This window comes from Juglans microcarpa x Juglans regia, chromosome 2S, assembly GCF_004785595.1.
Source record: "Juglans microcarpa x Juglans regia isolate MS1-56 chromosome 2S, Jm3101_v1.0, whole genome shotgun sequence".
NCBI lineage: Eukaryota > Viridiplantae > Streptophyta > Magnoliopsida > Fagales > Juglandaceae > Juglans > Juglans microcarpa x Juglans regia.
The window spans coordinates 33,890,829-33,903,725 of record NC_054597.1 but is presented as its reverse complement, the minus strand read 5'-3'; the positions used below and the strand labels follow the sequence as shown (position 1 = coordinate 33,903,725).

The following is a 12,897-nucleotide window of genomic DNA, read 5'->3' as shown; positions in this document are numbered from 1 at the left end:
TTACCACTTAAGCTCCTATACGTAATACTACTACAGTCTACAACACAACAACAATAAAGAGTTTATTTTTAAATTTATTTTAAAGTTAATTTATTTTTGGGTTAATTATAAAAGCAGATTTGGGTTATCATGTCTTTTTTTTTTTTTTGACAAATAAAGGCCATAATCTTTATAAACTATCATAACATTAATATATAAATTTTAAAATACTCGTAATTGATATCTTTATTAATCTGCTGTTAAAAAAACTAATTATAAAATTGTCATATGGCATCATTATGTCTCATATCAAGGTTTTTATTGATTGATGTGACATATTAAGGTTTGAGGTTTCTAGCGGGAGATTAATGTATTCAATTACAAGCCCTTTAAGATTAATAAATTAATATGGAAAAAATTTAAAAATTTTCTAAAACATAAAACCATGTATTAATTATGAAATTAGCCCATTTACTTTCTAAGTTTTTTGAATTGCCACATGCCCTATTGTGACTGGATATGACTGGAGGTCATAGGATGGTATTACGGTGTGGCACTCAATGATTGGCTAATTATGGGGGTGTAGACATAAAAGGGTACTACCAAGTAGCAAACAGCAAGTCCTATGCGATCAACGACATGACAAGGAAACCTGCGCTGTTCATTATCACAGTGCCCATCGAAAGAATCCAACAAAGGAAACCCATCTTTTAAGTTTCTGATAGCAAATATAGCTCAGTTGAGCTCTGATCCATCTGATGAATATTATATCTGTGCCCTTACTCTGTAGCTTCTTATAAATCTCGTCTTTCAACCGAGGAAAGATAAATAAATACTTGCTCGATCTCTTAGCTCGTAAGTTCCACCTCAACCCCCCACCCAAAAAAAAAAGAAGACAAATCCAAGTGCAGAATCTGATTGGAGAAGGAGAACAAGAAGCAGCTTCGCATTACTGGCCCCTCTATTTGAGCCTCTCCGTTTGCAAACTTAGGCAAGCATCAATATATGAAACCCTATTCAATTTTTTACGCACTTTATCCAGTTCCTTATTGGTTTATTCCTTGTTATCTGTTATTTGATCTCGGTGTATTCATTGTTTTCTTAGTTAGAAGCGTTTTATTCATCTGGGTGTTTCTTGTTTTGTGATTTAGAAGCTTTTCCCTCAATCAAATTTTGCTTTTTGTGGGGCTATGAGGAAGAGGGAGAGAGAGAACCCTTGTGGGGTTTGTGGCCATTATCATAAATATGAAGAAGGAGAGGTCTGTGGGGTTTGTGGCCACCGGATTCCGGCTACCTCAGAGAAAACTTCGGTTCAAGTTAGCGCCTTTCCATCGGAGATCTTGCCCGAGTTTCTGTATTTAGGTAGCTATGACAACGCCTCGAGGTCCGAACTTCTCAAGACTCAGGGAATCTCTCGTGTTCTCAATGTAAGTTATTGGTATTCTAAAATTTTCAATCATGATTATGATGTTTTGGTTGCTTTGAATGCTAGTAATAGTAGTCTATTGATTGTTGTAGGATAATTATCACTTAATTGATTGAATTTGTGATTTGGGATTGAATTTGGTTCTGGTAGTCTTCACGCCCACACTAGGAAGCTGCTTTGTAATTTAATGGGAGACTCGTTTAATGTTGGAGGGCTTCTGAATATGTTCTCTGTAATATATTTATTGTGTTTAATGACTTTCATAATGTGGGGCTCCAAACAAGATTGTGCACTAATTTCATAAATAATGCTGGAAATTACTTATGATGGAATGGATTTAGCCTTGACATTGAGTGTAGCGTGGTTTTGTGCACTTTGTAGTGCCCTGGATGATTGTGTAGGGGAGAGGTCCAATGCTTCCGTTGTTTGTTGGTGTTATGATTTCCGTTTCCATCCAGATTTGTGGGATAAAGATATGTGGAGTTGTAGAGGGATGGATGCATGGGTTTGATCAATCATCAATCATCATTCTAGAGTGACATATGGTATTGAGAAATGCTGTTGAGAGTATCGCATGATCACACATAGTTAATGAAGACAAATAAAAGTTTCTGAGAGAGCTACTAGGTATCCATGCGTTGTAATAATGAAAGTTTGTGGACTAAGAAATAATATGTCCATTGTACAGAGATGGCTGACCTTATGTTAGATGAACAAGTGATATATAAAGAAGTAAATAACAGCACGAATTTAGGACAAGACTGGAGAAGCAACTGAGATGGTATGGGAGCTACAGGTACTGTGCGACCGCTAAATGAAGTTAAATGAGGTTATCCTAAACTACATTTACTACAAATCTGGCTTTGCTTAGAACTAAATGTCACATGATCATTTATTATTCAAACTCAAGAGGTTGGGATAAGTAGGTCCTTAGATATTTTCACAACAGATAGTTATTTTCTACTTGAGAAGAAATTAATAGTACAATTAATATATTGCATATCATATTACTTCTGTTGAGTTGTGTCTCAAAATAGACTCTTAGAGAAGGTTGGATTTCCTTTTTTTTTTTTTTTTTTTTAACTTTTGTTTGGATGTTTAAAAAAAAATCTGAACTAAATTTATCTCTTGTAGGAATTTTGGCTTTAGCTTGGGTAATGCCTAGGAGGGTAATCATAATCCTTTCTAGGTAGACCTCCGTGCTACCTGGAAAGGATTATATGATATTATACAGATTGTAGCCGTGTGGAAGATGGCTCTCATTTGTCTAGTATGTATCTGGAGGAAAAGGAACGATGGAAACTCTGAAGATTGTGAGCTAACATTAGATGAACTCAACTTATAAAAAAAAAACATTAGATGAACTCAACTTTCTTCTATGAAACTTTGTTCCTTTGGGCGATCCTTATAGATTTAAATGGACTAACCCTCGACTTGTATTGGTTTCAAATTCTAACTAGGCATTTCTCTTGTGTATGACCATGTACTTGAGCGATGCCTACTATTATCTAGGTGATCTTGTATAATAAAAGGCTGAGATTCTTATATTATCCTTTGTTTTCTGTATGTATGCAGACGGTACCTGCCTGTCAAAATCTCTACAAGAACTCGTTCACCTATCACTGCCTCCAGGACGACAAGACTTTGCCTTTCGATAATGCAATTCAATTTTTAGGTGTGTTTTGCTTTCTAGTTCATGATGACTATATATTTGTTGGTTCACTTGCTGTTTTTAGACGGTTGTCTGTTATTGTGCTGTAATTAGAGCTTTTTTCACTGGTAGTTGTTTTATTTATATAGTTTTTTGGCAAGTAAGAATTTTGTAGCGTATAGTAGCGCACCCAAGGAAATATACTAGAGAAAACACCTAATTAGGGGAGATGAGAAAGATGAATGCTTTATAAGCTTCCTTTTAATATTAATAAGTAAGAATAAATAGCAGGTTGTACCTATCAAAAAATGATGAATAGCAGGTTGTAGCTTAATTTGTGAGGCCTTGCTTTGCTCAGATATGCCTAATGAGTGCTTTTAATGGTGTGCACTTGTTATAATGTTTTTAGATTTGGTACCATAAATACATTGGCAGCTGGCATTTGCTTTGCTTGTTTTCTATGCATCTTCCAGAATTTAGGTTTAATTTATCCCTGAAGAAAAGAGAAAAAGATCCTCATATCTTGTTCAATCTTGAGAGCATTCCCCTCTGTTCTTGGAGCCAGATGCCAAAATGAATTGATGAAGCTAGTCAATCAAAAAAAATGATGAAGCCATTATCAATTCCATTGTAATCCTAGACGTCACATTCAATGCATCCTTTATTCCGACCTTCAAAACACTATCATTGATTTTTTTTCTTATTTGGGCTACTATATGCATTTTGGGGGGTTAGGTACACACTTTGCCGAGTTCTCTTCTTACCATCAAGTTGGTCATCTCGTCCAAGTTATATCTCCTGGTGATTTATTTCCTCCATTGGAGCCATTTGTACTTAGATTGATAAGAGAGAAAAGCCCTTCGATTCTTATACCTCTTAGATTGGTAAAAATGAGATTACAGTTCTCAAATGTTCTTGATAGCACAGAGCTGTATTGAAAAACAATGAGTTGTCTATTACGGTTTTTTTTTGTAAGTAAAGAGATTATATCGAGTTGTCTAGTATGATTAACCTGTGGAGTTTAGATAAGCAAATTTAAGCAAGCTTAAATTAATAAGACTAAGTGACTGACTGATTTATGGAAGGTTAACTGCTGTTGGATTGTTTCAATTATACCACAAATGCCTTTGATATCCTCAGTTCAGTTGCAGTTTGAGTTTACATGGTTGATTTTGCAGAGCAATGTGAAAGGGACAAAGCTCGTGTTTTGGTGCATTGCATGTCTGGAAAAAATAGGTAGATGCAAAAAATTTTGGGTCTCTATCTCTCTCTCTCCCCACCCCGGTGCCCCGGGCACACACATAGGTCAAAGGCTGACATACATAAAGCACGTATTGCAACACCTGCCAGCCACCCATAAATGCATATAGAATGCTACAAATATGTCATCACAGAGCCTCCATATGAGATGATTTAGATTTCTCGAAATACTTTTTTCTGAGTGTCAATTCTTTTTTCTGACAGGTCACCAGCTATTGTAATAGCCTACTTAATGAAGTCCAAAGGATGGAGACTTGCCCAAAGTTATCAGTGGGTGAAAGAGCGGAGACCATCTGTTGAATTATCTGAAGGTATGCACATTTGTTTCTGTGTTGTCAGAATATTCAGTAAGTTGCTTACCTACATTGATTTATTTGGAAGATAATTTGTTTAATGAAATATCAAATTGGAATATTTTAGCAGTTTGGCATATCGCAAAGTGGATGGGTTGAAGCCTGAAACCCAGAGTTTCAACTTCCATTTTTCTCTTTTTCCATCTTTTCTTAAGCTTCTTGTTTTCTTTCGTTCCTACATGGATTTGTATCAGCATGCAACTTGAGTACATTTTAAAAGCTTCAACTTTTAGAAGGAGAAAGGCGGATCACCACATTTTTTTTTTTTTTTTTTTGATGTCGGGGAACCTCTCCAAGGTAGGGCCTTTTGGACCTACTCCTACAGAGTAAATCCCGGTCCCATGCACCGCACCCTCGGATGATCACCACATTCTATCCTAGAAGGGGATTTTCTTGTGGTCACTAAAGTTCTCCAAAATAACAAAGTGGTTACTTACTGGAGGATAGCCCCCATCACAGGACACACTATTAAATTCCATGTATTGTTAATGTTTTAGCATACGAAATTGCTGGATGGGCCGTAATATCCAATTTGGTTGCATTCCGGTAAATAAGCTGTCATTTTCTTCCTTTAATCCAGAGTGTAAATTATCCCACTTTAACCAAGTTCGTATGAAATGAGCATCATCTTACTTATAAAAAAGATAAAATATAAAAAGGTTTAACTTCTCAATAATTTCATTGTGCAAGGCTGCACTTGCATGGGTAGCTGTTCTTTTCTGATGCTGTGATGAAGTGTTCTTGAAAGATCTCAATCTGTAAAGCTTGGTGGGAGAATGAATGAGCTGTCTTCTGTATCTCTAACTTTCATTTATTTGTTTCTTAATGTAGCTGTATACCAGCAACTGCAGGAGTACGAGCAGAAGATCTTTGGATCAATTGGTATTGGCAACCCAGTCCCATCAGTCTTTGCACCAGCCGGTTTGCCTTCATTTAGCTTTGGCTTCCCAAAGATTAACGATCCGGTTGCCATTCCCGCTTTCAGCAATGTTGGTGCTACCTCCATCTTTACTCGTCCTCCTTTAGACATTCCTCCACACGAATTTACTTTTGGAGCTAGCCAGATTCAAAAGAATAATGATAGTACACTGAACCCAAACGGGAGTGATATTCAAATGGATGGTTCTTGATTTTCTTTTCTTCTATCCTTTGCGAGATGAAGCCAAGCTTGGTCAGAAGTTAAATCAGCCTGCCCTGACATATGAGTTTCTTCTTAACACGTGGATGTAAAGTGGGAGTAAAATACGCGAATGTTTTTGTTTGTAAGATTTGACATGTTCGCAAATTGTGGATGCCTTGTCTTCTCCAGTCTAATTTTCAAAATTGCAATGATCTGATCTCATTGCTAATATTATACAAGTGATACAAGAGGGTATATCTATCTTCTCCTGATATCCATAGTGCCATGTCGAATTATATTTCTTTCATTTTGCTTCTATATTTTTATTTTTTTTCCTGTTCTTTTGTACGTATAAGTCAGAGTGAGCCGCTTGGCTGGATGCTGGTCTGCTTCTATATTCCAAGTGCAGAAGGCACCTGCAGTCATCCGTGTGGAGAGCTACATGCGTGAAGGGAACGACTTTTCCATCTGGGAAAAGAGGCCCATTTTCAAAGCCTGTATTCCAAATGCCGTCCAGTTGGCTATTGAGTTCGTGGGAAAAGAGGCCCATTTTGTGTGATTTTGTATTCTGTTGTGTTTTTTCTTTTGTTTGATTTTTTTTTTTATTCTTTTTTCCATCCGGCTGTGGGGCAGTGGGCTGTGGACGGGGGACGAACGGATGAGCTAGGGGTCTGCTAGAGTAAAAACAAGAGCAATATCTGAAGGGAAGAAAAACATAAAAATCGCAGTGTATCGTAAGGAAAGTACTCCGACAGAGCTTCGTGAGATCCCCATAACTAGTTCGAATTCCAGTGGTCTTGCTAGACCTACCTTCGTTAGAATGAATGATCTTGCTTGTGGAAAAAAAGAAAAAAAATGCAATATATATATATATATATATTTTATATACTTTGGTATTTGTTTTGTACGAAATAAGTGTTATCTTTCTTTCTCTAGATTTCTCAAAATGAGTTCTTTTAAATTCTCAGAATAATTGTCATGCATGTGTTCTTTAGCTTTCCATTGCGCTAGGCATTTGTTATCACATGAGTTAGGTTTTACGGTGGCATATAAATAAAAGATTGCGTGGTGGACGTCAAGCTGCTTGGGTAATTGGTGATTGATGTTCATGAATGCAATGCTGGGAATTAAGCTGCGCCACTATAACAAATATAGGCTTTTCTCACGAATTCTTTTCCCAAGATATAAGATCGTGGCAAATAGTATGTTGATGACACCAGCAGTGTTCGTCAAGCTTTTTGCCACAAAATCACTCCGGCAAGTAAAACTTTGTGGGAAATAGCTTTTTGCCACGACATAAATTTTTTTTGCGGTGATAAAAAATTGCCGCAAATAAACTTTCCAGAAACATGGGTTATTCGTTTTTTGTGACAAAATTGTTAGCTATTTTCGACAATAATGCATTGCCGAAAATAATCTTGCTTGCCAAACGTTTTTTTAATTTTGGGTTAGTAGTATTTGTAGTGACATTATTAATTTTGCGGCGATGAATACCTGCCGAAAATAATAATAAAATTAAATATGGTCTTTTCTCATGAAAATTGTTCGTGGAAAAAAAAAAAAAAAAACCTTTTACCATCAGATTACACGGTGGGTAATTTGTTGGGGGGGGGAGGATTTTGCAGCGAGAAATTTACAACGACATTTTATCGCTGCAAATTAGTTTAATCTTCACCGTCATACCAATTTGAAGACCAAAGATAAAGCGCCTAAATTAAAACCCCACTCTCTTTCCCCCCTCACTTCTCTTTTCCCTCTCTCCTCCCTCCCCCTTGCAATCGACAGAATCCCTCCCTTCTTCCCTCTCTTCTCCTTTGGCCACAGCCCAGCCTCCGGCCACCATTGTAGCGCCGCACCACCACCACCTCGCTAGCGACCACCGCTCACCGAACCCAGCCTCCCCACTACGCCTCTCTATCTCTCTCCTCCTCCCCCGAAACGAGCCTCCTTCTCTCTTGGCTTCTCCACATCGCTGTTGCAATTCACACCCAAGCCACTGTCATTCATTGTCGACGACACTGACAGCCTCTCCCAGGCTCCCTCCATTCATCCCCCAGCTCCCCCACGATCTCTCCCTTCCTCATAACTCCCTCTTTCTCTCACGGGTCTCCACCACCTAGATCCGCTGCCAAAAGCCCACCTCTCCGCCACTCCCTTTCTTCTATGCTGAGCACTCGACACCCCCAACCCTAACGCCTCTCTCAGCCCCTCCAAACAGCCCTTGCTCAACATTTTTCCCACGTATTTGTAAGTGTTAGATTTTTAAGATTTTATGCATATTGAATGTAATATGAGGTTTAGATGATTAAATTTTGTGTGATGGGTTGTATTGAACTCAAGTGTTAGGTGATAGAATATGTATATTTATGTGTGCTCTTGAACCATTGAGTTAAAATGCTGTGTCGTTTCACAGGAATTGGGTGTTTATGAACATTGTCATGCTTCTTTTACAGGGTCTTCGTGTTGGTGTCAATTTGGCCTTGCCATTGCCCTGCACAACATTCCAGAGGTATGTGTTCTCTGATTCTCTAGTTCTTTATTATATCTGTTTTGTGTAGAGTGCCATTGTTTCTTTTGGATGCTTGCACTTTGCCATGATAAAAGTAATTTATAACTTTCATTTGCTAACAAATTCTAGATTACCATATTTACTACTAACACCTTAACAGTCCAGTCCTTTACTTCCCTTTTGATGAAATTGCGTAAGATTAAGACGATACTATGGAACTTTTAGTGTTGCTTTATATACTATTTCTTGGTGAGCTAGAAGTTGAACGATTGAGTGTTCTAAAAGCCACAAAGATGAATGAGTTGGTGTTCAAGAGGCAAAATGAACTAGAAGATCCATCAAGCTGCCAACCACATAGGTAATCTAATACCTGCATTTAAAGCTTTGTAATATAATTTTGTATAGTTATGACTTCGATATACTCATGTATATCCTACTCATATAATTTTGTTCTTATATAGTAAATAATTAAAATGATTATTGCTATAACCTTTTTTATGGGGAACACTGATGTTGGGAACACTAATAATGTCAAGTGGAGAATGTTTCACTGACATAATTCTAGTTTTGATTTAACTTAATACTATCTCTATGATTATGGTGCATAGTAGTCTTGTTTTAACGACTGTAACAACTGGTATGACAGTCCTATTTTGAAATTCAGGGATTATGTGCTAGATACTGTCTGACCAAGTGTAATGTTGAACCTTATTTATATAAGTTGTGTTGGACATATTTGCTTGTTTCTTCTTCTCATTGTCCTTGTTTTCTATTACAATAAATTGCAGTATTTGAGGGAAGAGCTTGCAAGAATAGATGAGAGTTGGGCTGCAGCATGCTTTGATTCATTACCTCATGTTGTCCATATTTTGACATCGAAAGATCGTGAAGATGAGATTGAGTCAGTAACGTTGCGTCACCAAGTTGTTCCCTCTTAGATCAAATTTGTCGATACCTATTTTCAGCTTTCAGATAATACCATATTCTTATAAATTTTCAATCACCTAATTTCCATCCCACGCTTTAAAACGCTATGCCTACACCTTTGTGCTTGGATCTTTTTGCACTTGAGTTATAGTTGCCCTTCTTATTCATATCTAGATGTAGGCATGTATATATAAGTAGATGTATTGGTATGCACACATTTTTGCATGCTATGATGTGCCCTTACTCACTTGTTCCAACCTTTTCTTAGAAAATGGAAACAAAAGTACTTGTACTATGACTTCATCATTTATAAACTAGCACTACAATTATTCTCTTTTAATTTTTCTGGATTTCACAGTTTGGTGATTCTAAAAAATTTCCATGTTCTGTACTTGAAACTTTGGCTTAGGTTCCAGCTCATATTGCAAAGCTAATTGCGGACAAGCAGTTTTATGCTGCAGTTCCATGTTCTGTATTTCAAACTGTATGTTTTCTACCCTTTTTTTTCCTGTAATCCCACTTCTGTAAGGTTTTTGTATCTTTTATTTGTTTTTGTTTTTATTTTTTGGGGGTGGTTTTTTTTTTTTTTTTGCGCCGGGGGGGGAGGGTGGGTTTGTGGAACTTTTATGTTTCTTAAGTTACAGCTAAATACCTGATCTGATGTCTGGTGATCTAAATAAGTATAATCATTGTGTCTTTCAAGTTTCAATAAAGGCTTAAGTCATCGGTTCACTACTTAAAGGGTTAAGGTCAATACTATATTTATAATTCAGTATTTTATTCATCTTGTCGTATCTCATTCTACCTTTAGGATCTTTTTTAATTATTTTACTGCAAGCTGCTTTGATGTTTACAAGATCTGGCAACACTATCTTGACCACAAAGATTGCATTCTGTCCCATTGTTGACACAACTACTGAAAACTCTCATTTTTACCATCATTTTAACCTGGAAACTAGATATATCACTTTGATTTGGGGCTTAGTTTAGAACTTTTATGCATTTTTTCATTGATTAATTAAAGTAAAGATAGTTTAATTATAAACACATTTTAATTAAATGTAGTTATTTTGGTTAGTTATAATATGTCGTTGGTTCTAAAGTGGATTTTTTTTTGTTAGTTGGGCGATAGCCTATTTGGATTGCAATGGAGTGGATGGAATGGAGTGGCTTTACGTGTGTTGATGTTTGAGCATGGAATGAAGTTGGGATGAAAATGAATTGTTTTGAAGTGTTGGGATTAAGTGATGGAGTTGTAGTGAGTTTGTAAAGTATGATGATGATGTTGGTTTAATAGACAAATTTGTGTATATTAAATGTTCTGGATATGGATGAAGCTTGTAAAAACAAATGAGTGTTTTGAATGGATTGTATATTGATCTTATAAAGTTTGAATAGATTGTATGGTTGTGGTTTTGTGGAGTCATGAATTTTAACTTACAATGTTTTAAGGTTGTGTGTTGTATGTGTGGTGTATGTGTATAACTTGTATGGGCAGTTTCCTCTCTTGGGTTCTCATTAGAAATTTTTTTTGTAAATGTTAGCACAATGTTACATTTTTTTAAAAAATTATTATAAGTGTGAATTTGGATCTCCAAGGTTCGGATATATTTATTTTAGCATATATTAGACTTTGTTAAGATCATTTCCTTAATTTACAATTTTTAATTTTTTTTTCTGAAATCTTTTAGCATTTGCTGCGAATGAAACTCGTGGCAAATACGTTTTTTTTTTTTTTTTTGCGGGAAGTGATTATTTCCCACGATAAGAATTCCTCGTAAATAAGTATTTCTAACGAAATACTTTGTGGAAAATATATATTTCCCAAGAAAGTATTTATCGGAAATACTAAAGACAAATTTTTCCATGAAGATATGTCATGGGTAAAAAGTTTTTGCCACAACCTCTTTCCCATGAAAAATGATGTTATTTCCCACCATATTATACCAGATGAGACTTTATTTGTCACGAAGAAAAAAAGTTTTAACAGGCACAAATGTCGTGGGAAAAAGAAAGTTTTTCCCATGAACTTGTGGTTTGGTAGAAGAAAACTCTTTCTCTACCTATTATATGCCACGAGTCTCCCACGGAACAAATTGGTGGGAAAAATTTTTTTTCCACTAAAGATATACTTTTTCCCATAACTATCACTCTTGGAAAAAATCATTATTTGTTGTAGTATGCTAGAATGGTGCAAATATAGGAAAATTCCCAACGCATATTACCAATTGAACAAATTTTTACTTTAGAAGTTACATCATGAACACCGATCGACCTCATTAGAATGATTTACTAGTTAATTTTTGGGGAAATGATCATGACGATGATAGTATCAATGAACGACCCACCATGCATACACTTGGACTTTCTGTAACACCCGTTCCAACTAGGCTTGCTTTTTAAAATTTTTGGGGGGTATAGACATGAAAAGCCCATTCGGAATCATGAATAAAACTTTTTTAGAAGAGAGTACGGGCCTAGAATTCATTTTTGGTGGATATCGAGTTTTTATGTGCTAAGAAAATTTATAAGAAAAGTTGTAGTATTTTTTTTTGAGTCGGGACCAATAATTCACGGAAAAAGCCTAATTCGTGAGAAGTTTTTTTTTTCCCTCTCTTTTCAGCCCTTTCCGCGCACGTTTCTTTTTCCGTCTATTTTCTCCCCTAGAGTTATTCCTCACGTTCTTGGCATGCACGTTTCTTCATCTCAGTGTTTCCCTTAGGGTTTCCATCACCCATATATATACACACATATATTATCCCATGCTTGTAGAAACTACCCAAGCACTTGCTGCCGCAACTCAACCACCACTCCACTGCCACAAACTAGCCAGCCCGAGACGAAACTTGGCGTCACTTTCTGTGGCGTTGCTGCATCAGAAAAACCAAAGCCCGTGTGCACTCAGTCAAATGGAAACCACCCCAAAGTGCTGAGATCCTCCACAACGCTGCCTTTCACCACCACACCCGAGAAACCACTCATTCGGCAAGCCTCCACGTTCAATCACCATGGGAGAACAGCAGCAACAGTCGTTCGCCATTGGGAACATCCTTCCCACACGAAGCCCAGTAGTGCAACACCCCCCAGCTCGGCCACGGATCACCCAGTCGCACCACCTTGTCACTCCGGTTCATTCACCCCACGTAAACCATTGCCCAGACCAGCACCACTGTCACCCAACTGTTGAAGGAAACACACCCACAAAATACTTTGTTTTTTACCCCTGAAACAGAGGAAGTAGTCTTCCCCATTGTGTGCAACCAACCTGCTACCCTACGCCGCCAACCTTTTCCACGACATTACCACCGCACAAAGAGCATCGCCGGGTGCTGCACTCCATCTAAGTCCGTCGCTCTCCACTCAGTAAGCTACCACCGAACTCACCCACTCTCCACTTCATCTCTTTCCGTCTCTCTCTCTTTTTCTACGTGAGGTTCCTCTCTCTCTCTCTCTCATCACTCTCTCTCTAACTAGTGTCTTGCTACCGTTCTCACCACCGTAGACAACCGCCCAGCTCGCTGTCGTCGTGCTCCCCATCTCTCGATAAGTCCTCCGTTACTCTCCAGCCACAACAACGCTGCCTTGTTTCTAGTATAGTGTTAAGCTCCTATAAACTTCCGTAGGTTTAGTAAATATTTTGAGTTATAATTGCAATGTTACCCTTTTAATTAC

At 37.3% G+C, this 12,897-nt stretch overlaps 1 protein-coding gene and 1 long non-coding RNA gene across 2 annotated transcripts; both read left to right on the top strand.

Moving 5' to 3' along the window:
* Positions 1-597: 597 nt before the first annotated feature.
* LOC121253210 (protein-tyrosine-phosphatase IBR5) lies at positions 598-6,061 on the top strand. The gene is made up of 6 exons (XM_041153165.1): positions 598-970; positions 1,131-1,406; positions 2,981-3,080; positions 4,235-4,292; positions 4,521-4,627; positions 5,501-6,061. Exons 2-6 carry the CDS (start codon positions 1,170-1,172, stop codon positions 5,797-5,799), a joined length of 801 nt encoding a protein of 266 aa, XP_041009099.1. The 5' UTR covers positions 598-970; positions 1,131-1,169; the 3' UTR covers positions 5,800-6,061.
* A 1,719-nt stretch (positions 6,062-7,780) lies between these two features.
* LOC121253209 lies at positions 7,781-9,772 on the top strand. The gene is made up of 3 exons (XR_005938376.1): positions 7,781-8,036; positions 8,243-8,298; positions 9,635-9,772. It is a non-coding gene; the product is annotated as an uncharacterized LOC121253209 (long non-coding RNA).
* Positions 9,773-12,897: the final 3,125 nt, after the last annotated feature.

What these genes read in the sequence shown, in the direction of transcription:
- LOC121253210 (XM_041153165.1), top strand. Translation starts at nt 1,170, where the DNA reads ATGAGGAAGAGGGAGAGAGAGAACCCTTGTGGGGTTTGTGGCCATTAT. An exon ending in TAATGCAATTCAATTTTTAG is followed by an intron (nt 3,081 to 4,234) that starts GTGTGTTTTGCT and finishes TTGATTTTGCAG; the next exon opens with AGCAATGTGAAAGGGACAAA. An exon ending in ATCTGTTGAATTATCTGAAG is followed by an intron (nt 4,628 to 5,500) that starts GTATGCACATTT and finishes TTCTTAATGTAG; the next exon opens with CTGTATACCAGCAACTGCAG.